Source organism: Schistocerca nitens, unplaced genomic scaffold (genome assembly GCF_023898315.1).
Source record: "Schistocerca nitens isolate TAMUIC-IGC-003100 unplaced genomic scaffold, iqSchNite1.1 HiC_scaffold_504, whole genome shotgun sequence".
Lineage (NCBI taxonomy): Eukaryota > Metazoa > Arthropoda > Insecta > Orthoptera > Acrididae > Schistocerca > Schistocerca nitens.
Window position 1 is genome coordinate 28,914 of NW_026046037.1, and position 23,312 is coordinate 52,225.

At 56.3% G+C, this 23,312-nt stretch overlaps 1 protein-coding gene across 1 annotated transcript in view; it reads right to left on the reverse strand.

The window, feature by feature from the left end:
• Positions 1 to 872: 872 nt before the first annotated feature.
• Positions 873 to 23,312, reverse strand: part of LOC126232426 (uncharacterized) — a 47,281-nt gene continuing 24,841 nt past the window's right edge. The window contains exons 8-12 of the mRNA XM_049942685.1: positions 9,220 to 9,468; positions 8,875 to 9,088; positions 8,371 to 8,520; positions 7,965 to 8,245; positions 873 to 1,289 (exon numbers count right to left, since the gene is read on the reverse strand). Coding sequence (XP_049798642.1) covers positions 873 to 1,289; positions 7,965 to 8,245; positions 8,371 to 8,520; positions 8,875 to 9,088; positions 9,220 to 9,468 — 1,311 coding nt within the window. The remainder of the gene's footprint in view (positions 1,290 to 7,964; positions 8,246 to 8,370; positions 8,521 to 8,874; positions 9,089 to 9,219; positions 9,469 to 23,312) is intronic.

The following is a 23,312-nucleotide window of genomic DNA, read 5'->3' on the forward strand; positions in this document are numbered from 1 at the left end:
ATGGTGTCGAGAAGAGTAGCTTTGTGGAGGCCTGGTGGGCGGCTTTCTTGATTTTCGAAGTGAGACGAGTGATGGCGTCATCGAGTTGCTCTGCGGTGGCTAATGGCTCTGTGGGGCGCACATTGTTGTTCAGCCACCTGGCGAAGGATATCCAATCAGTGGAGACTTTTGTTTTCGGTGGCAGTGATTGAAGAGCTCCAGACAGGGTTCCGAGAACAGGCTGGTGATCGGATGTCAAGTCGTTGATCGTTTGAAGTGAGAGGTCGGGATTCACGTTCTTTACCATGGCCACATCGAGGACATCTGGTTGATGACGTCGAACGGTAGGCAGGTAAGTCGGGTCCTCCGGTCCTTGGGTGAATGCTTGGAGCCGAAGTTCGAGGTCGTAGAGGCGGGTGCCTTTGGCGTTCGTCTGCCGCGAGTTCCAGGCGACATGTTTCGCGTTGAGATCCCCACAAAGGAGGACTCTGTCATATCGATCAAAGATGGAGATGAAATCTTCGTCTGTGAAGGCCGCGCCAGGGCTCAAGTAGGCTGCAACAAACGTGAGCTTCCCATGTGTTGTGGTGATCGTGACTGCGGTGGCTTCTAGACTCGTCATGTCAGGCAAGGTTTCGAGGGAGTGAGTGAGGGAAGATCGCAGGTAGATTGCGGTGCCTCCACCTCGCCGATTGTGGCGGTCAGTGCGGTATCCCACCATGTTACGAATGTTGAAGGTTTGGGTGGGTCGCAGATGCGTTTCTGATAATAGGAGCACGTCGATTTTATGTCGTTCGATGAAGTCCGTGAGTTCCACTTTTTTGGGAGCGACTCCATTGGCGTTAAAGAAGCAGAATGTAAGGTTTCTACGTTGATGCCGCTCTTGATCCATATTAGTCAGTGAAAAAGGCCATGATTCCTTCCAGTAGAGTGAGTAGTTTGGATAGCAAGTCTGGTGCGTCATTGAATTTGCGAGCAGTATCCGCTATGATGGCAAAGACATTTTTCGTTTTTAGTAAGTTGATGATTGAGCCCATGTTAGATAGCGCGGCGATAATGTCGGACAGACCGAGGGCGTTGTCCGTGGATCGTTGTTGCTGTTGTTGCTGGCGGAGGTCTTGCATTCGTTGACGCGCCGTGTTTTTCTGGCTAGGTGGTTGTTGCTGAGACGGTGTTTGAAATAAGGACGATGCGGCCGACCAGGGTGTTCGGAGAGATGGGAAGTCCTTCGGTGTTGCCGCAAACGACGGCTGTGGTGGTTGTTGTGGCTCCCTGGAAGGTTGAGGTCGCAGTTGGTAGGCGTGGATTGCCTTTTGGAATTCAGGGCAACCTCGCCAAGTCGCTGGGTGGCCTTCTTGGCGACAGTTGGCGCAGATGGGTGGCTCAGTCCGTGGTTTGGTACAATCCTTTGCGTGATGGTGGCCGCCACAGCGAACACATCTGACCGGCATCTGGCAGTACCGGCCGGTGTGGTTGAATTTGAGGCATTTCTTACACTGGGCCGGCCCGTCGAGTGGCTTGTAGTCTTCTACCTTGACTCTGGTATGGAACAGATATTGAATGTCGTAGATGGTGCGGCTTTTTTGTCCATGCGGCAGAGATACGCAGTAGGCCGATTGTGGAATCAGTTTCTTGGAGGTCAGGTCTCGTTTTTTGAACTGGTGTACGTTCGTAACCGTGAACTGCATGTGTCGTAGTTCGGCGGCGAGTTCGTCTTCGGTAATTTCCTCTGGGATATTCTTGAGGACCACTTGCAGTGCCCTGTCTTCTGCCGCTTGGTGGGTGAAATAGGGCATGTTGATGGAATGGAGGTAGTCCAGTGCTGCTCGTTGGTCTGCCAGCGTCTCAAAGTGGTATTTGATCTGGTTGTTTTTGTAGATCGCCTTGAGTGGTCCGCAGATCTTCTGTTTTAGTTGAGCGTTTAGTTCCAGGTATTTGCCTGTGTAGTTGATGGTGACAGGCGGTATTCTCGGTTTCGGCGGTGGTGGAGCTGCGGTGTCCTGAGTGGTTGAGGCGTTAGGTTGAGGCTGGTGTTGGTCTTCCGTAGCTGCGTCCTGTTGCTGTAGTGGAGCATAGTAGTTCGTGGTGGGTACAGCTCGTGATTTCATCTGCTTGGGGGTGTGTTCTTCGGCTTTCTTGCGCTTCGTGCCTGTCCGGCGGCGTCGGACTTCCTGGAATGGTGCGTCTGAGTCGCTGGAGTCGTCCTGATAGTCCATGGCATGGTGTTGTTCCGTCGGAGGTCGACTCGACGTTCTGCTGTCGTCGGAAGATGCGTTGTTACTAGTGGTGGCGCCATCTTGATCCCGCCGTCTTGCGAGTTCCATTGCTCGTGCGTCGCGGTCGCGGCGGAGTTGGTCGAGTTTCTCTTGTATCATCGCACTGCATAAGTCTTCGGGCGTGGGGGCCGGTGGGGCGGGGTGTCGCGGACGAGCGCCCTGAGTGGTCCTGCTCGCGAGTTCTGCCTCAGCCCTGTGCGTCTGTTCTGGCCTAGAGGAACGCGGGCTTGCCACCCGCGGGTGGGGCCCTGGCTCCTCGTCGTCCCCTACTCTGTCCATCCTACAAGTGCGGCTAGTCCGCACTATCTTGCCTGCTCTCTATGTCGGTCCTAGAACACGACAAAATTGCTTGGTACTCGCTAACAAGCAAGTGAATCGCAGAGTTTTGGTAGCTCTCGATAGCGGCGAGTCGCACAAGGCTTCCACACACACTACGATCGCTAAGGGACTCCAACCCTTCCTTGCGCCGCGCCGCCAGGCCCGGCCAGTGTCGCGGGCGGGCGCGGACGGCCGAGAGAGCGGCCGCCACTCTGCGCGCCGCCGCGCCGCGCCTCCCGCGCTTGCTACCGCCCAACGTCCGACAGCCTGTGCGGACCAGCCCCAAACCTGCGCCGCAACCACCCGCGCCATTCAAACCACCGAGGATGGGGCTACACACGGCCACACCACAGTCGCCAACCAGTCGCCACGGCAGCGCCGCAAACCACGGCCAAACTGCAGCTACCGCGCGCCACAGCCTGGCTCGGCCCGCCGAGAATCGCCGCCCCCGCCCAAATGCCGCCCCCACAGCCCCAGCCGACGACCCGCCACAATGGCCAAACCTTCGGCAAAACTGGCGCACCGTCGCCGCGCCAGCCCGGCCAGCGCGGCCGCCGCCACAGCCACACAAGCGGAGGCGTGCGGCGATGACGGCCGTGCAAACGCACCTCCGCCGCCCCATCGCCCTCCCACAGTTTCCCGATCGGCCCGCGGCCGTCGGGCCACCTCGCCCGCCAACATTCGCGCCCGTTTCTCACAACATTGCCCGCCGCAAAACAAAAACGAGCGCCGCCTGCGCAACATGGGCACCGGCCAACCGAGGCGCCGCCGCCCCTCGCCGCTTTCAGCGAGGGTGGCTAACCGCCATCCGCAACTACAGACGCACCGAATCTGCCTTCATCAAAAGCACACACCGACAGCCGACCTCTAACATTTAGACTCCGCAAGCCACCCAACGGTGTGTGGCGGAGGGCACTTCACGTGCCAATGTCATTTACCTCCCTTTGCTGTTCCAGTCGCGTATGGTTCGCGGGACGAAACGACAGTCTGCAAAAAAAAAAAAAAACGCCTCCGTGCGCGCTCGAATCTCTCTAACCACATCCATTCGTGATCTCCTCGGGAGGTATACGCAATATATTCGATACCCCATCCAGAAACGCAATATCTCGAAACCTGGCGAGCAAGCTACACCGCGATGCAGAGCGCCTCTATTGCAGAGTCTGCCGCGTGGGTTTGTTAAACATCTCCGTAACGCTATCACGGTTACCAAATGACCCTGCGACGAAACGTTGGATCGTCTCCGTCGCCTCCGTCAACGCGACCTGGTACGGATCCCACACTGATGGGCAACACGCACGTATAGGTCGAACGAACGGGTGTTTTGTAAGCCACCTCCTCCTTTGTTGATGGACGACATTTGCTACGCATTCTCCCAATAAATCGCAACCTGGTACCCGCCTTACCAACAATTACTTTTGTTTGTTTTTTTTTGTTTTTTTTTTTTAATATGATGATCATCCCACTCCCAATCACTCCGCACGCATACTCCCAGATATTTTACAGACGTAACTGCTACCAGTGTTTGTCCCGCTATCATATACTCAATCATACAATAAAGGGTCCTTCTTTCTATATTATTCGCAATACATGTTAAGGGACAGTTGCCACTCCCTGCACCACGTGCCTATCCGCTGCAGATCGTCCTGCATTTTTCGCTGCAACTTCTCTGTATACTACAGCATCATCCGCGAAAAGACGCATGCAACGTCCGACACTATCTACTAGGTCATTTATATACATTGTGTGTGAAGAGCAATGGGTCCCATAACACTCCCCTGTGGCACGCCAGAGGTTACTTTAACGTCTGTAGACGTCTCTCCATTGATAACACAACATGCTGTGTTCTGTTTGCTACAATCTCTTCAGTCCAGCCACACACTTGGTCCGACATTCTGCAGACACTTACTTTGTTTATCAGGCGACAGTGCGGAACTGTATCGAACGCCCTCCTTCCGGATGTCAACCAAAATGGCATCTACCTGGGAGCCTGTATCTAATATTTTCTGGGTCCCATGAACAAATAAAGCGCGTTGGGTCTCACACGATCGCTGTTTCCGGAATCCATGTTGATTCCTACATAGTAGACACTGGGTTTCCAAAAAACGACATGCTACTACTCGAGCATAAAACATGTTCTCAAATTCTACAACCGATCGACGTCACAGATATAGGGCCTATAGTTTTGCGCATCTGCTCGACGACCCTTCTTCAAGCCCGGGACTACCTGTGCTCTTTTCCAATCATTTGGAACTCTCCGTTCCTCTAGAGACTTGCGGTACACGGCTGTTAGGAGGTTCTGTCGCGTACTCTGTGTAGAATCGAATTGGTATCCCGTCGGGTCCAGTGGACGTTCCTCTGTTGAGTGATTCCAGTTGCTTTTCTATTCCTCCTTGGACACTTATTTCGATGTCAGCCATTTTTTTCGTTTGTGCGAGAAGGAACTGCAGTGCGGTCGTCCTCCGTGACACAGCTTTTGGAAACAGGTGTTTAGTATTTCACAGCTTTACGCGTGTCATCCTCTGTTTCAATGCCATCATCATCCCGGAGTGTCTGGATATGCCGCTTCGAGCCGCTTACTACTGATTCAACGTACGACCACAACGTCCTAGGATTTGATTTGATTTCCTGTCACGTCGGTACATGGAATTGTACTTTCGCATTCACCGGACGCTTCACGCATAGCCCTCCTTACGCTAACTTTGGACATCGTTTAGCGTCTGTTTGTCTGAGAGGTTTTGGCTGCGTTTCAACTTTGAGTGAAGCTCTCTTTGCTTTCGCTATAGTTTCCTAAACTTTGGTTGTTGTACCGCGGTGGGTTTTTCCCATCCCTCGCAGTTTTACTCGGCACGTACCTGTCTAAGACGCATTTTACGATTGCCTTGCACTTTCTCCATAAACACTCAACATTGTCAGTGTCGGAGCAGACATTTGCGTTTGCATCTGCCTGGTAGTCTCAAATCTGCCTTCTATTACTCTTGCTAAACAGATAAACCTTCCTCCCTTTTTTTTTTTTTTGTTTTTTTTTGTTTTTTTGTTTGTATATTCCTACTAACGTCCATATTCAGCGATGCTGCAACGGCCTCTTGTTCACTGGGTCCCTGTTCTGCACATACAGAGTCGACAAGTTCGGGGTCTGTTTGTCATCGGTAGGTCCACGATGTTATCTCCACGAGTCGGTTCTCTCTCTGTTTAATTGCTCGCGGCATTTTTCGTTCGGATGGTGCACTCAGTATACTGTCACTCGATGCTCTGTCCCTACCACCCGTCCTGAACATCTGGCACATTGAAATCTCCACCTAAGACTGTAACACGCTGCGGAAAGGAAAATGTATGTCCACATTTTCTCTCACTTGTTCGGCCACTAATGCTGCTGAGTCGCGAGGTCGGTAAAAGGAGCCAATTATCAACCTAGCTCGGCTGTTGAGTGTACCCTCCACCCACAATAGTTCACAGGAACCGTCCACCACTTCTACTTCACTACACAGGATAAACTACTACTAACAGCGACGAACCACTCCACCACCGGTTGCATGCACGCTATCCTTTCTAAAGCACCGTCTGTACCTATAACGATTGCAGCTTCGGCGCTTTCTATCAGCGCTTGACGTTCCGGTACTTTACCAACGCAGAGCTTCGACAGTTGACAATTACAATACCGATTGCCGCTTGGTCCCCGCATGTCCTGACCTTGCCCCGCGCCCGTTGCCCTTTCCGTACTTGCCCAAGGGCCATCCAACCTAAACAGAACCGCCCAGCCCACGCCACACAACCCCTGCTACCCGTGTAGCCGCTTGTTGCGTATAGTGGACTCCACCTAAGACTATATAACATAACATGCCCTAAGGCATTCGCGGTGTACACCACCCTAAGGTGAGGTTAGGTTAGGTTAGGTTAGGTTAGGTTAGGTTAGGTTAGGTGGACGTGGGTTAGGTTAAGGGTTACAGTTAGGTTAAGCGTCAAAGTTAGGTTAAGCGTTCGGACGTGAGGCGTCAGGTGGCCGCACCTACCTCTACGGCCGGACATCTTAGGTTAGAGGTTAGGTTAGGTTAAGGCGCCGAGAGGTCCGCGGTCAGGTTACGTTCACCTTCGGGCGCCACACGTAGGTTTCAAAGGTGTGTCGGTCGGTCGGTCGTCGGCAAGCCGCAAAAACTACAGACGACGTCGACCAAACCGCCGCAAGACCGAGCAGGAGGCAGATATAAAACACACACACACACAAAAACAAAATTAAACACCACCCACCGGCCAAAGGGCACCAAAAACCACAAACCCGAGGCACCACGTCGACCAGAGGCAACCCGCCGCTCACGCGACATGGCTGGCAACTAAGGGGCAAACGGCAACGGCGCTTTCCGCACCGGGCCGGATGCACGTACGACAACACCGCTACCCGTACGCAGGCCTCCCATTGCACACAGCCGCTCTGTGTTTGAACATCATCAATGGCGCGCCCGCGGCTCGTCGCGGGCGCAGCCATAACGCCGCCACTTTTGCACCAACACATTCACGCACCGCAAAACAGCTCGCCGACACAGCACAGCCGACAAACAAAAACAACCCGCGAGACGGGGGCGACAAACGACAACGATAACAACAACAACAGCAGCAAACAACTCGCACCAAGCGTCCAACAGGTAACAAACGGACAAGCACAGCCTCTGCTAACGGCCACGACGCCAGCGGCACACTGCTCCTTTCCCGCCACACTCGATTTCACAACGCACGCACGCGACCCCGTCAACGACACCGACACGACACACGACGGGCTCCCTTCCCGCAACCTACACCTTTCCGCCACTACGCACAGCTCCACCCGACGCGCCCGTCGCAACGACACTACTGCACGCACTATCCACCCGCCTCCTCCTCTCCCCCCCCCCCCTTCCCGTACACAACAACACAGCCAAAAACAACACTCACGACCCAAACATACTAACGACATGGCACGTGCATCGGCGCACACCCCAACCAGTCACCGTCGACAACCACACGCAAAGGCACGAAACCGGCGTCCTTCCACGTTGCCATCAAAGCTGCACAAACAACCACAGGAGGAACCACCAACAACGGCCGGCCCGCCCGCCCGCCCGCCCGCCCCAATATTCTCCCACCCTCACCTCACGCCGCAACCACCAAACGCACATTCCCGCTCGCTACCACACACCTCTCGGCAGCCGCTTCGCAAACACATGACGTGACGTGACATCATCACATCACGGGCTACGCACGCACACCGACCCACTTTCCTGCCCTTCGCCCTCTTCTTTCCGACGCCTGCCTTCGGCCGAGCACACGTACGTGGCACAACGCCCAACACAGTCACACACAGTCGACAGGCGCACGCCCAGGCACGCAACGACGCAGCGCAGCAAAGGCGCCCGCAACACATACCTCCTCTCTCTTCTCGCCGCCGCCGCCGACCGCCCGCCCGCCAGCCAGCCAGCCAGCCAGCCACTCGCAATGTGCACTGCCAACCAGCCACACGTCCACCGCGCCGCCTCCGACCACCCGCCAGGGGGCGCTCACGTCCGCGACAACGGCGCGGCCCGCCGCCGGGCGGGCCCAGCCGAACCCAGCCCAGCCGGCGCGCGCTGCTCTGCACTCGGCGCGCCACACATCCTGCTGCAGACCGGGCTCGTCTCTCTGTACGCGTCTGCCCGCATCTCGTCTTCCTGCGCATCAACACAACGAGGCCGCGTGAGCAAACCCCCCCCCGTCACAACGCCACATCACACACTGCCTTGTCTACCGCCGAAATGCACTCACCAGCCATCCGCTTCGTCTTCGTCTTGTTTACTCGTTGTTGTTGCAGCGGCGCACACAGCCCCGGCCGGCCGCATCCGAGGGTGGCCCGCCGCCAGCGTCTCCTCCTTGGGCACAGGTGCGGTGCCGTGCCGTGCCGTGGCCGCCCATCCATCCAACCGCACGCATTTGCTGGCCGCCTCTGCTGCAGAAGAAGACAAAAAACGAAACGTACAAACATACACGCACCCACAGCGTGGCCACACACGGACGGGACCGACAGGCTCCAAGGCGACCAAAGGATAAAAACAAAATAAAAAAACAAAAAGACGCAAGCAAGCAACAAGCACAGGCTGTCGCCTCGCGCCTCTGCTGTCCTTCCGCCCCCGCCCTTCTCTCCCACCACATGCCCACAAACACCACCGCCTCCCCCTCCCCGCACCTCCACATTCGCCCCCTCCATTTGTTCCTTTCTCGCTCTTCCCTTCTGTGTGTCTGCGTGCGTGCGCGGGCGGCGCCTCTCAACATCCGCCGGCCGTCCGTCCCGTTTTCGCCGTACCACACACGCCACCGCCTCCTCCCCGTCCACCACCGCCGCCCCTGTCCGCCCCGCACAACACCATACACCGCTGCTTGTCCTGGCCGTTGCCACCAAAGGCGCCAGCCGCAAACCGCGCCAACGCCGCAGCGCGCGTGCGTCCTTCCTTCTCCGTGCCGACGCGGCCTCTATTCCCGCACCCATTCGGCCGACGACACAGCCGTTGGGCTCCGCACTGCGCGTACCGGCGTTACGCACGCACACCCACCCCCCTCGCGAACGCACGACTCATTGTCTTTGTTGTTTCTCCTCTTTCTTAACGTCTTTGTTTTTTGTTTTTTGTTTTTTTTTTTCGTTTTTCCCCACCGCCACATGTGACACAATGCCGCCCTCCACCTTTCGTTCGTGGTTGCTTGCTTTGTTTCTCTTTCTCATTGGTACACGTCCGACGCGCTCCATTTCCACCACACCACGGCCATCAGCCTCCTCAACGGGCAGGCGCAGTGTGCCATTCTCCGGCGCACAAGCACACCGCGCGGTACTGGCGCGGCTCGCTCTCCTCGCCCCCACGCCACGCCACGCCACGCCACCGGTGCGCAGCAGCACATGTGATGTCTCGCAACACGACACGCGGTGCGCACACCCCGACCACGCGGCTCTAAAGGCATGGCACCGGCGACATGCGCCGCCCCAGCCACGCATCCGTCGTCTCACGTTGTTCACTGCCAGCCGCGTCGGAGGCTACAACCGCAACCACCACAACAACGGTCCCCCTCCCGGCAACACATTTGTTGCACAAACAAACACAACCGCCGAGCGCAGCGCGAACCACCCGCACGCGCCCTCCGCGTCTCCTTTCTCCTTTCGCCCCCTCCCATCTCCCGAATATGCCAGCAGCGCAGCGTTACGCGTGCCCCTCACCCGTCCACACTACCGCGAAACGAACACGCCTTCCGGGCCACCTGCAAGGGCACGCCCACCACCAAATACTGCCGTATTCACGGACGCAGTTCGCAACACGCAACGCACTCTCCACCTACCTTCTTTCTCTCGTCCCTTCTCTTTAAAAACAAAACAAACACACAAACCAACCACGGCTAACACACTTTTTCGCGACACCTTTGACTGCGTTATCTCGACCGTGACGGCAGCTATCGACCATCCATTCCCCACTACATACACACACACACACACACATCATTCGCTACACCGCACACGAAACGGCAAGGGCAAGGCACTCTCTCATAGATTCTTCCTCCGAGCCATATCGGGCGAACGTTGCATCCGGGAAGGCAATGCAATTCAGCCGTCACCACGGCCGACACTTGCAGCCGCGCCGTAAACGCATGTCAGTGCGGCTGCAATGCACGGGAACGTTCCGTTGCTCTAGACAGCGCCTCTCCGTTTTTCCCCTGTCTCGTTTTCCGGTGATTGCTTCTCCTTCTTCTTTTTCTTCGTTTCGTTTCGTTTTATTATTTTCGTTCCCCTCCTCCACCATTGTTTCCGTCCCCACAGTTTTTTTTTTTTTGCTCATTCCACACGTTCTGCCCAGACAAGACATGACATCCGACCGATCACAGTCAGCCTTTCGTCACCGTTCGCAGCGCCGACGGTGCCACAGTGAGACGGGTGTTCAGACCGACACGTTGCCATGATGCCCATAGACAGCTACTCAGGGCCGCCGGATCGGATCACATCACATCACATCACCGACAAACCGGCCATTTCACCGGGGGACACAGACAACCGCGTGTACGCCCATAACAACAAACAACGGCCGTCGTCGTCTACCGTCACTGAACCGAACACACGTGCACCTTGAATGACGACACCGGCGTGCGTGCGCACAACAATCAATCATTCAAATCAACTGCAGAAACGGCTATCAAAATCAAGGGCCAAATAAATGGGTACACCACCGTGCGTGTCGCCTACCCCACCCGCCCGTACAATTCTTGCGTCTTCTTAATGACTAGTAAAGACACGTCCATTTTTTTTTTTTTAAAACGTCACCAACACACCTCCACGCCGTACAGCAAAGGGAATAGTAGACGGCAACACAACATTTCACCCTCGCCATCATGTATGTATGTATGTATGATGTGACAACAAACAAACCCGCAGACGGCCCTAACGGTGACATCCAACAATCGCGAGGGGTTTCAATTGCAGTCACGTGACTAACCGGGCAGACAGAGACAAAGAAAGGAAAGGAATCAGCGACACAGACAACACCTCCTGTCTATGTGTCGACAAACAACCAACCAACCAACCACGCCAAGACTCGCGAGCACGCATAACCACCACCAGCTGCTTCGCAACCAACCAAACCGGGTAGCTATGCGCCGCCTCACACAAACAACAATTCCGCTCTTCCCGCAAAGGCAATTTGGTGGCCCTGAAAAGGGCCGTTTTGCCGCTCTCGCAACGGAGGGGAGCTCCCTACAGCCTTAACCCCCTCACTTGGAGCTCGTGTACTTGGTCACCGCCTTCGTGCCCTCGCTCACGGCGTGCTTGGCCAGCTCGCCAGGCAGCAAGAGCCGCACAGCCGTCTGGATCTCGCGGGACGTGATGGTCGAGCGCTTGTTGTAGTGCGCCAGGCGAGACGCCTCGGCCGCAATGCGCTCGAAAATGTCGTTCACGAAGCTGTTCATGATGCTCATCGCCTTCGACGAGATGCCCGTGTCGGGGTGCACCTGCTTCAGCACCTTGTAGATGTAGATGGCATAGCTCTCCTTCCTCTTGCGCTTCTTCTTCTTGTCGCCCTTCGAAATGTTCTTCTGCGCCTTGCCAGCCTTCTTGGCGGCCTTCCCGCTAGTCTTGGGCGGCATCTCGAACGTACAGCAAGCAGCAAGCGCTCCGCTCTAGTCAGCGTCTCCCCACACAGTGGCACCCGCCGCTACCGCAACACCCCACCTTTACCAGCTCGCCCTGTTGCGGCCGCCGACCAATGGGGCGCGCGCGCAACCGGCCGCCGCACCCGAGCCCATAAAGGGACCCCCACCCTAGTCCCGCCGCCACGCACTCCGCTGCTCGACTCGCTGCGGCTCGCACCGTTACGTTACGTGTTTCAACTAGCCAAACGCCATGTCCGGACGCGGAAAGGGAGGCAAAGTCAAGGGCAAGTCAAAGTCCCGCTCAAGCAGGGCTGGGCTCCAGTTCCCGGTCGGCAGAATCCACCGCCTCCTGCGCAAGGGAAACTACGCCGAGCGCGTCGGCGCCGGGGCGCCCGTCTACCTCGCCGCCGTCATGGAGTACCTCGCGGCTGAGGTGCTCGAGCTGGCCGGAAACGCGGCCCGCGACAACAAGAAGACGCGCATCATCCCGCGCCACCTGCAGCTCGCCATCCGCAACGACGAGGAGCTCAACAAGCTCTTGTCGGGCGTCACCATCGCACAGGGTGGTGTCCTGCCCAACATCCAGGCCGTCCTGCTGCCAAAGAAGACCGAGAAGAAGGCCTAAACAGAGAGCGCGGCGCTGCGCTTGCGTGCTCCCTGCACGCAAACGCGCCTGCCTTTGCCTTGCCGGCTCGGCTCACAACAATCGGCCCTTTTCAGGGCCACCACACAAACCTACGTCCAAAGCAAAGTTTCCGTCGTCCGTGCTCGCCGCACTTTACACAACACGTCCACATACATACATTGCACAGCCAGCGCCGGCGCACGTCCGCCATCTTGTCCACAGCCCGTGTGGCCGAACGCGCACACATTTTGTCGTTTCTCTCTTTTTGTCTTTTTTGTTTCTGCACCCCTCCGCGCACGCACAGAGTCGCGTTCCAAACGACAACGACATCGATACACCGATAATGTGATGATCATTGTTAGCATTATAATGTTTCAATTAAAGGGGCGCGCGTGGCACAGACAAAAAAACCAAACAGCTGATCCGATCGATCGATCGATCCGGCCCGCCCGCCTATGCCCACGCCACAAACAAACAACAAACCACGCACACACTGGACTCAGCCGCGCCCATCGCGTCAAACTCAAAAACTAACGCACGCGCAGCAGCAACAACAACAACAACAACACGCACAGGCAACACAGACTCTTTCGCACTTTTCAATCTCCGAACAGTGTGGTGGCCCTGAAAAGGGCCGTTTTCGTCTCTCCCACCAAGCACGGGCACGGCACGGCCGCGGGAAGGCCACAACGCAGCACAGCACACCGGCTGGCTGGCTGGCTGGCTGCCTGCCTGCCTAACCGCCGAAACCGTACAGGGTGCGCCCCTGCCTCTTCAGGGCGTACACCACGTCCATGGCCGTCACAGTCTTGCGCTTGGCGTGCTCAGTGTACGTCACCGCGTCGCGGATCACGTTCTCCAGGAACACCTTCAGCACTCCGCGGGTCTCCTCGTAGATCAGACCAGAGATGCGCTTCACGCCGCCCCTGCGAGCCAGGCGGCGGATGGCGGGCTTCGTGATGCCCTGGATGTTGTCGCGCAACACCTTGCGGTGCCGCTTGGCGCCACCCTTGCCCAGCCCCTTTCCTCCCTTGCCGCGGCCTGTCATTCTTCTTCCTTCCTCCTCCTCAAAGCAAGCAAGCGAAAAAACACAAGCGCCAGCTCCTCACCCGGCGCTAGCGAGTCGGCTACGGTGCGAGCTCTCTGCCGCCGCCCCCCTATATAGACTCTGGCCCGCCCTCCCCCCACCACGCGCACCGAGGGCATATAAGCGCGGCGCGGGGCCGCGCGGGCCCCCCATTCTGAGTTAGGATGCCGCGAGAGACAGACGTGCGTTCTGATGCGACGGGTGTGGCGGATCGCCGACCGGCGGAGCTTGCTCCGTCGGCGGCCCCATCCGGCCCCCCACCTACAACGACCCCGCACTCGACAACGGTGACGATTGGGCCTACGAAGAGGACGAAGACAGCCGCAGCCGGCGGCGTTATTGCGCTGCCACCGACCGCCACCATCTGCGCCTCCACCATCACCACCACAACCATCACCACCACGACCATCACATCCACAGTCATCTGCCCCTCCCCTGCCACTCCCGGTCGCAGTTTCATTGATGCAGCCATCAATGAAACTGCACCTAGGGCGATTAGGGAAATCTGCGCATCAGGGCCCCCTTCACGTGGGACAAGCCCGCGTGCGCCGCGTTCTAGATCCCGCTCCCCCCTACCCCCCTCCACCAGACCGCCACTCGACATGCCGGACATCCAGGACGCTGTATGCGTCCCTCAACCACTTCCGGCACCCGACGAAGACCTTGCGTCCTTACTGATGTCTGACGCAGACATACAGGAGGGCCTGCAGGAACACCTGATCCCCCTCTGTGAAGCCGCCGAGGAGGGGGGCCAGCCGATTGACCCTGTACAGCTTCAGGCCCTCCGCTACCCGAACATGACTGCCGCGGCCGACGACGGCGGTGGCGGGAGCGTGATGGAGTTCGACGACGACCATCGGCGCCCGGTCGCTGAGCGTCGGAAGCGGCAGTTAGTCGCATCCTCCGATTCGGAGGCGACACAGCCTGCTGAACGCGGGCAGTCAAAAAAGAAAAAGGCCATACTAGACGCGGAAGGGTTTCAAGTACCGCGCAAGCCGGCACCTCGCCGACAATCCGCAGAGCCAGCCTCAGATGTGCCCATCCAAAATCAATTTGCAGCACTTGATGGCGCTGCAGACCCTCCTCCACCCCCTCCTCCCCCCCCCAAAGTCACACCCCCTCCCCCACCGCCCATTGTGTTTGATTACAGTCGGCCCATGAAGGAACTTGTCGATATTCTAGACACCATCACCACCTCCCCCTACCTCATCAAACCAAATCAGAATGACCAGTATCGACTTACTCTCCAGTCCCCAGAGGATCTGGTCCAGGTACTTCACACACTCCGCTCTCTCAACATTCCATACTTCTCCTACCCCTCCAAGTCCCGCCGCCTAAGGGTCGTCGTCAGAGGGCTTCCTATGAAGTACTCTGGCGATGACCTGAAGTCGGCCCTAAATTCATTTGGCATCACCACCTCAGTCATCTCCAGGATCATCTCCCCCCGCACCCGCCGCCCCACCCCACTCTTCTTCGTTTCCGCTCCAGACACGCCGGAGAACCGCCTCCTCCCCACCCTCACCCTCCTCGACCACGTCAAAGTGACGATGGAGAAACCCCGCTCCAGGAGGATGACCCTGGTATGCTTTCGCTGCCAAGGCTTGGCGCACTTCGCGAGTGACTGCACCCGCGAAGTGCGATGCGTGAAGTGTGCCGGTGGTCATGCCTCCAGGGAGTGCTCCAAACCCCGAGACGCCCCCCCCACTTGCGCCCGCTGTGGCGGGAATCATACGGGCAGCTACATGGGCTGCCCAAAAATCCAGTCATTTCGGGCATTCCAGACCCACAAACGATTTTCAGGGCCCTCGGCGGCGACCCGTCCGGGCACTAGCTATGCTGCTGCCCTGGGCGGGTCGGCGTCGCGGACGTACCCCATCCACGCGTCTCGCTCCCATCCTGCCCCTTCGGGCTCCTACCCACCCCCCCTCCTCTCCATCCCTACCACTCCTCCCCCCGCAACACTCCCTCTCCACCACTCCCAGCAGGCGTCATGCACTGCCCCCCTCTCCCCACAGCGGGCGTCATGCTCCGCTGTTCCACACCCCTCACGGCATCAGGCGTTAAGCTCTGCTGCCCCCACACCCATCCCCATACAATCTCAGCACTTCCCTCTCCCCATCCCCTCCCCCATCCCCACCCCATTTGGTGACCTCATCAACAATGTTGTTGAGGCCTTCACCTCAACTATCTCCTCCGCTTTCAGCTCGTTCCTTCAAACCATCCCCCTCCAACTCGCCTCTGCCCTCTCCCAATCCCTGCCCCCCACCATCACCCCCGTTCCAACCAGTCATGGCTGTTAGACATCACGGATTGACAGCCATGATCTGGAATGCCAACGGTCTCCATCCACAGCAGGGCGAGTTTCGTCAGTTTCTCCTTGATGAGAGGGTTGACATTTGCCTTGTCGCTGAGACGCACCTCAAACCCGGTGTTTTTGTCCGTGTAGCAAACTATTCCTGCTACAGGACAGACAGGCCCACCGCCCACGGTGGCACGGCGGTGTACGTACGAAATTCCCTCCGCCACCACCCCATTCCCCTCCCCCCACTCAACACTGTGGAAGCCACTGGCGTTGTTGTTCACACGGTGAGGGGTCCCATCACGTTCGTGGCTCTCTATAGACCACCACGAGGCCTACTTGAAACACCGGACTATGGGACATTGCTGTCGCTTGGCAACGATGTCTTCGTTGGCGGCGACTTCAATGCCAAACACACTGCCTGGAACAGCAGATTAACAAACACATCTGGTCGTCGACTCCTCCAGGTCGCTGAGCGGCATCATGCCCGCACCATCGGCCCGCACGACCCCACAATATACCCCTCTGGAGGACGTCCCCCTGATGTCCTTGACATCGCAGTGGTGAAAGGTCTACCCCACCTCATCACTGCAGCCACCCGCACTGCTCTAGCCTCTGACCACCGGCCGGTCATCTGTTCCATCGATCTCGTTGGAACCCCGACCGCGCCGAGCGAAGGCCTGAACATCCGCGGTATTGACTGGCAGTCCTACCAGAGGCGGGTCGAAGCAGCCCTACCCACAATCCCTGCTGCCGATCACACTGACGCAGATCGTACACTCATCCACCTCACCACCATTGCCCTAGATGCTGCAACAGCAGCGACCCCTCACCGTCCACCACGGCCCCCAGACCATCTGCGTCCGCTCCCCCCCCACATCCTTGCTCTCATCTCAGAGAAAAACCGGACCACCCGAGAATGGCAGCTCACTCGGAATCCGGCAACCAAGCGCCTCCTTAATCGACTACAGCGCCAAATCAAGGCTGCGGTGCAAGACCACCGCAATCAGGCATGGGAGACCAAAATCTCTGCCATTGACCTGAGTGACCCGTCTGCTTGGCGGCTCACAAAAAGCCTTCTGAGACGAGGTCAACGGATCCCCCCACTACAGGTCGGCAATGACTTTGTGTCCGAACCAGACGCCAAGGCTAATGCTCTGGCTGACGTCTTCGCGCACAACTTCACCCCGGTCAATGACCCCGTTGACCCCGACCATATCCGCCTGGTAACGGCGCGCCTCCCACGATTCCTTGCCGTCCAGGACCCCGAGGATGAAATCACCCCTATCAATGAAGAGGAGGTCGAACTGCAATTGCGGTACCTCAAATCCAAGAAAGCTGGTGGCCCTGATAAGCTGACAAATGCCCTCCTCAAGCAGCTACCCCCAGCTTCTATTCCCATCCTGACGACCACCTTCAACCACATCCTCCGAACCAGGCAATATCCCACCGTCTGGAAACATGCTGAAGTGGTCGCCATACCCAAGGCTGGGAAGGATCTTCGTTCCCCTGCCAGCTACCGCCCCATCAGCCTCTTGCCCGCCATCTCCAAGGTGTTCGAGAGACTGTACCTCAAACGACTGCTCATCCACATTGCCCGAGAACGAGTCCTCCCTGATGAGCAGTTTGGCTTCAGGCAGGGACATGCAACCACTCACCAACTCCTGCGCCTGGTAGAAGAGGCACTGGACGCCATAGAACGTAGGGAGTACTTCGGGGCCGTACTCCTCGACGTGTCCAGAGCGTTTGACTCGGTCTGGCACGAAGGGCTGCTCTACAAGTTATTTTCCCTCGGCTTCCCGGTGTCCCATGTACGGCTAATAGCCACATATCTGGAAGGTCGCACCTTCCATGTCAGGATCCCCGACGGGAAATCCACACGACGACGCATCAGGGCAGGAGTACCGCAAGGCAGTGTTCTTGGACCGCTACTCTACTCCCTTTTCACAGCTGATCTGCCCTCTGCGCCGAGAGTACATTTAGCTCTCTACGCAGATGATACTGCACTCTTCTCTCGTTCTCGGAGTGCGGCAGTTCTGCAACAGCGGCTCCAGGGGGCTACAGATTCCCTAACCGATTGGGCTAGGACTTGGCGTCTGGCATTTAATCCCTCCAAAACCCAAGCCCTTATCATCTGCCGACGCCACATTCCCATTCGGCTCCCTCAGGTGATGGTCCTTGGTACACCAGTCCCCTGGACTCGTACTGCTAAGTACCTGGGTGTTACCCTGGACCAGCGCCTCACCTGGCGCCCCCACATCGATGACGTGCGTCGTAAAGCAATGGGGCGGCTATGCCTGCTTTACCCTCTCATCAACCCAACCTCCTCACTCCCGTCCCACCTTGCTGTTCGATTGTACACCTCCCTTGTCCGCCCCATCCTTGAATACGCGGTGGTGGTGTGGGGCAATGCTGCCCCCACCCACCTCCGCCGACTCCAAACCGTCCAGAACCGGGCTCTCCGGCGTGCCCTCCACCTTCCTTTCGACTTCCCAACCCAAGAGCTCCACATCCTGGCCGAGGTGCCGCTCCTTCGTACCCGAATCCTCTCCGCAGCCAATTCCTTTTACCAAAAAACCCGTCACTCTCCCAATCCCTTAATCCTTTCCTTGGGCACCCGCGTCCATCGTCTAGCCACCACTCGATGGCCTGACCTTCTGTTTCGCCCCCCATGACCTGCACTCATCAGTCACCACACTTCAGGTAGACTACCATTCCTCATGTCATTGATTCATCTCCCCTAGTCATGTACCACCCCGTATAGACTGCCACCCTAATCAGCCCCACACCCTCCCCACCACTGGCCTAATCATGCCATGCTTTCCTCTTTCACCTCTTCCTGTCACTCTCACACTGCTTTCTCTTTCTTCTCACCCCACCTCAAGACTGTCTGCCGCCGCCATCGCGAGATGCCACCAAAAGGAAGAGGCCAGGAAAATGGCCTTTCGTTTTCTATCAACTCACGCTATTCCTCCTCCTATCCTTTATTCTATCACTACTTTTACGTCATCATGATTCTCGGCCAGCCAATGGGCCTTTCGTCTTCCACCCTCTTCTACTATCCCTTTTACTGTCCTATCTTCTATTTAAAAAAAAAAAAAAAAAAAAAAAAAAAAAAAAAAAAAAAAAAAAAAAAAAAAAAATCGGCCAGTCAATGGGGCCATTCGTTTTCCAGATTCTTCCACTATCTCTCTAACTATCCTTTCACCTGTAAAAAAAAAAAAAAAAAAAAAAAAAAAAAAAAAAAAAATTGCACAAAAGTCAAGCACAAATTCCAACCGCCACGTCATTCAACATCAAGCTTCAAGTAAGAAGGAGAAGCGTCTTCGCTACGCTAGTACTTCGCAAACTGCAGAGGGTACATCCCTCAGTCTTGTGCCTCGGACGGCCGCGCGGGCCCGTTGTCAAGGCAGCACCGGACGCTTCGTGTACCGCACGCACCTCCACGCCGCTAACCGCTATGGCCCGCACAAAGCAAACGGCCCGCAAGTCCACCGGCGGAAAGGCGCCGCGCAAACAGCTCGCCACCAAGGCGGCGAGGAAGAGCGCGCCCGCCACCGGCGGCGTCAAGAAGCCCCACCGCTACAGGCCGGGCACCGTCGCCCTGCGGGAAATCAGGCGCTACCAGAAGAGCACAGAGCTGCTCATCCGCAAGCTGCCGTTCCAGCGCCTAGTGCGCGAGATCGCCCAGGACTTCAAGACCGACCTGCGCTTCCAGAGCTCCGCAGTCATGGCCCTGCAGGAGGCCAGCGAGGCCTACCTCGTCGGCCTCTTCGAAGACACCAACCTGTGCGCAATCCACGCCAAGCGCGTCACCATCATGCCCAAGGACATCCAGCTCGCGCGCCGCATCCGCGGCGAGCGCGCCTAGAAACCGCGCCGCGCACGCGCGCCCGCCCAACAAAAACGGCCCTTTTCAGGGCCACTAACATCTCTCCGTCGCGAGCAAAACTTTTGTCGGTCTTGCCGCCCCGCAAAACAACAACAACCAATTCCCCTCCCGTCCACAGCCGCTCTCGCCAACAATCGACGTCACTCCCATCCCTCACAATACACACACACAACAGCCGGACGACGTCACCACACACCACGGGTGGCTGGCCGCCGCCGTCTCCGAGGCGCGCGCACGCTACGCTACACTACAACGTCAACGCCACCGCGCCTTCCCAATTCCCGCCGGCCACTGCCACGTCTCACGTCCCCCCGCCGCTTTCAAAGAGAGAGAGAGAGAGAGAGACACAACACACACACAAAAGACACGACATCCGCAAAGCAAGCAAACACACAAACAAACAAGAGTCTCCAGAAACATACATGAGCAACCAAACGTCGGCCGCCGCAAAACAAAACAACTACAACAACAACAACAACAAAAACAAAAAAAGAAAAAAAACAAATAAAATAAAATAAAAAGACCAACAAACGGCCACAACCGCTCCGCTACCGCGCGCCGCCGCCTACCGCCACCGGCACCACAATCCAACCACCACGGCACGCAAACAGTACCCACAAGGGTCACACACAACCAACCAACCAACCACACCGGCGCATGCACGACAATCAACGCCTTCCCGACGTCCTTTGATGGCCCTGAGAAGGGCCGTTTTGGGCCGCGCGACAGCCGCAGCCGTGCCATCGCGCGCCACTAAGACGACGCGGGGGAGGGCGGTGGGGGACGACGGCGTCAAGCGCCAACCCCTCTCCCTTGCCTTTCTTTAACTTTACTACTTTACTTCTTCTTCTTGGGCGACGCCTTCGCCTTAGACGGCGTCGTCGCCTTCTTCGGGCGCGGCGCCTTCGGCTTCTTCGTCGGAACCTTGGCGGCCTTCTTCGCCTTCGACGGCGACTTGGCCTTGGCCGGCTTGGCCGCAGCCGCCTTCTTCGCACCCGCGGGAGCCGCCGACGCCGCAGACGCCTTCTTGGCGGCGCCCGCCTTCCGACCGGTCGCCGCCTTCACGCCACCAGCCTTCTTTGCGCCGGCCGCGCGGCCGCCCTTCTTCTCCTTGCTGGCCGGAGCGGCGCGCTTCTTCTTCGCACCGCCGGCACGAGCCTTGCCGCCCTCGGCCGCCCCGCCGCCGGCGCCGGCAAGCTTGAAAGAGCCGGACGCGCCCTTCCCCTTCGTCTGCACCAGCTCGCCAGCCACGACGGCCGACTTGAGGTACTTCTTGATAAAGGGCGCCAGCTTCTCCGCGTCCAGCTTGTAGTGCGCGGCAATGTACTTCTTGATCGCCTGCAGCGACGAGCCGCCGCGCTCCTTCAGACTCTTGATGGCGGCCGTCACCATCTCAGAGGTGCGCGGGTGCGCAGGCTTGGCGCGCGGCTTCTTCGCAGACGCCGCAGACTTGGCCTTCTTCGTCGTGCCGGTGGCGGCGGGTGCCGCAGCAGTCTCGTTCGTAGCCGCCTGATCTGCCATTATTTCGACGGACGACGCGCGTACACACAACAACAGAACAGCGAGAGAGAGCGGCAAGGCGGCAAGCACGGCAGAGAATAGCCGCCGCGCCGCTTTTTTTTTTTTTTTTTTTTTTTTTTTTTTTTTTTTTTTTTTTTTTTTTTGGTGTGTTGTTTTCGTCGGCAAGGGTACTACCTCCGGAGGAGGTTGGCCCCTCAAGTGTGAGGAGTAGGGTTACTTATTGGGGACACCATTTATTTCACAAAATGGGACACCTTGTTTTTCTTTGGGGAGCCTTTGGGCACAGTACTTTGGTCCTTTAGGCCCACAATCTTGGTATTTTTTATTTTAGTGAAGCTTCTTGTTGTAGTTGACCTGATCTATTGATTTGCGTATATTAGTCGTCTTCTAGGATAGAGAGTGGAACTCTTACTTTTTGCCGGTGTGTTGGTGCTACTGTTGCTAGATCCTGTAGTTGATGCGTGGTAGGTCTGAGCCTTCCAATTTTCTCAATTAGTCTTCTTGTAGTGGTGATAATTTGACTGTCGACTGTTGGCATGTGAAGTTCCTCATGTAGGCGATTAGTCCTCGTCCACCATGGCGCGTTTAGGATAAGTTTTAGACATCTATTTTGCAGTGTTTGGAGTGGTTTTCTATTTGTTCTGCTGGTTATGCCCCACGACGAGCAGCCGTAGAGCATCATTGGTATGACTATTGCTTTGTAAATGGTTAATTTCGTCCTTTGGAACATTTCCTTACTAGCCAGAAGAGGGTAAATTGCATGAATTGTTCTTGATATTCGCAGACGTTTGTTTTCAATGTGCTGTTTGAAAAGCATTTTGTTGTCTATTGTTACTCCTAGGTATCTGACAGATGTTGTCCATGGTATTTGCGTTCCATTGAGTTCAATTCGGTCGTGGATCTGTGGTCTGCGGCGTGTAAAAAGTATGGCAACTGTCTTGTCCGGGTTTACTTTAATCCTGTTTCTTTCAGCCCATTTTTCGGTGAGGTCCACTTGTTGCTGCAGTCTATTTATTGTCGTTGATAATCGTCGGTGTGTTTCAAGGAGTGCCGTGTCGTCTGCGAATTGTGCTATTGTCGATGTTGCAGTTTTGGGTATGTCGTTGACGTATACTGTAAATAGGGTCGGCGAAAGCACCGAACCCTGCGGTATTCCTTCCTGTAATGTTTTTTGGGTTGATCGTTTGTTGTCAATCTGGACAAAACACCTTCTGTCATGTAAAAAACTGTCGATCATTTTTATATAACATTCCGGTATGTCAGTGTGGTCTTTTAATTTCGTTATGAGGTTGTCCTTCCACACTTTGTCATATGCTTTTTCAATGTCAAGGAATATTGCGGCTGTAAATCTGGATAAGTTCATGTTTTTGGTGATGTGTTCGGTAATGCGGAGGATCTGGAGTTCTGCTGACAGTTTTTGTTGGAATGCGAATTGTTCTTGTCTGATAATGTTGCCGTCGAGTAGAGGTTGTCGGATTCTTGGTAGTAGGATTCGTTCCAGGAGCTTGGACATGGTTGGAAGTAGGCTTATCGGTCTATAGTTCTGTGGTTGCTTGAGGTCTTTTCCAGGTTTGGGTATCGGAACTATTTTTGAAATCTTCCATGCTTGAGGAAAGTATTGGTTGATGAGGCAGGCGTTGATGATTCTGGTTAGCAGGACGAGAGGTTTTCTTGGCAGGTTTTGGAGATGGATGTTGGAAATGAGGTCCGGTCCAGGAGCGGAGTTTGTGCCAAGTCGGTTAATGATTGATTTAATTTCGGCTGGAGTGGTGAGTTCTGGTTGATCGCGCGGAGGCGTCTGACGTATATTCTGTGCTGTTGTTGTTACATGCTGTTGATATTGTAAGATGTCGGGTTGTGCATTTCCAGGAGGTTCTATTGTGTTCTGTTGTTCGTACGTGGCTGCAAAGAGTTCTGCCTGGCTAAGGGCGTCAAAGATAAGATCGTTATTGTGAAGTAATGCCGGTTTGTGAGATTTCGTACGTCGTAGGTTCTTAATTAATTTCCAGTCGTCTGTGTTGCGAAGTTGTAAGGAGCTCATGCGGTCTTCCCATATTTCAGCTCTCCATTCCTGTACTCGGTGATGGATTTGCTTTTTTAGTCTGTTAAATTGTTTTCTGTCTTCTGGGTTTCGAGTATGGAGCCATCGGCGTCTAGCTGCGTTTTTCAGGTACTTTAAATCTTGTATGAGTGGAGGT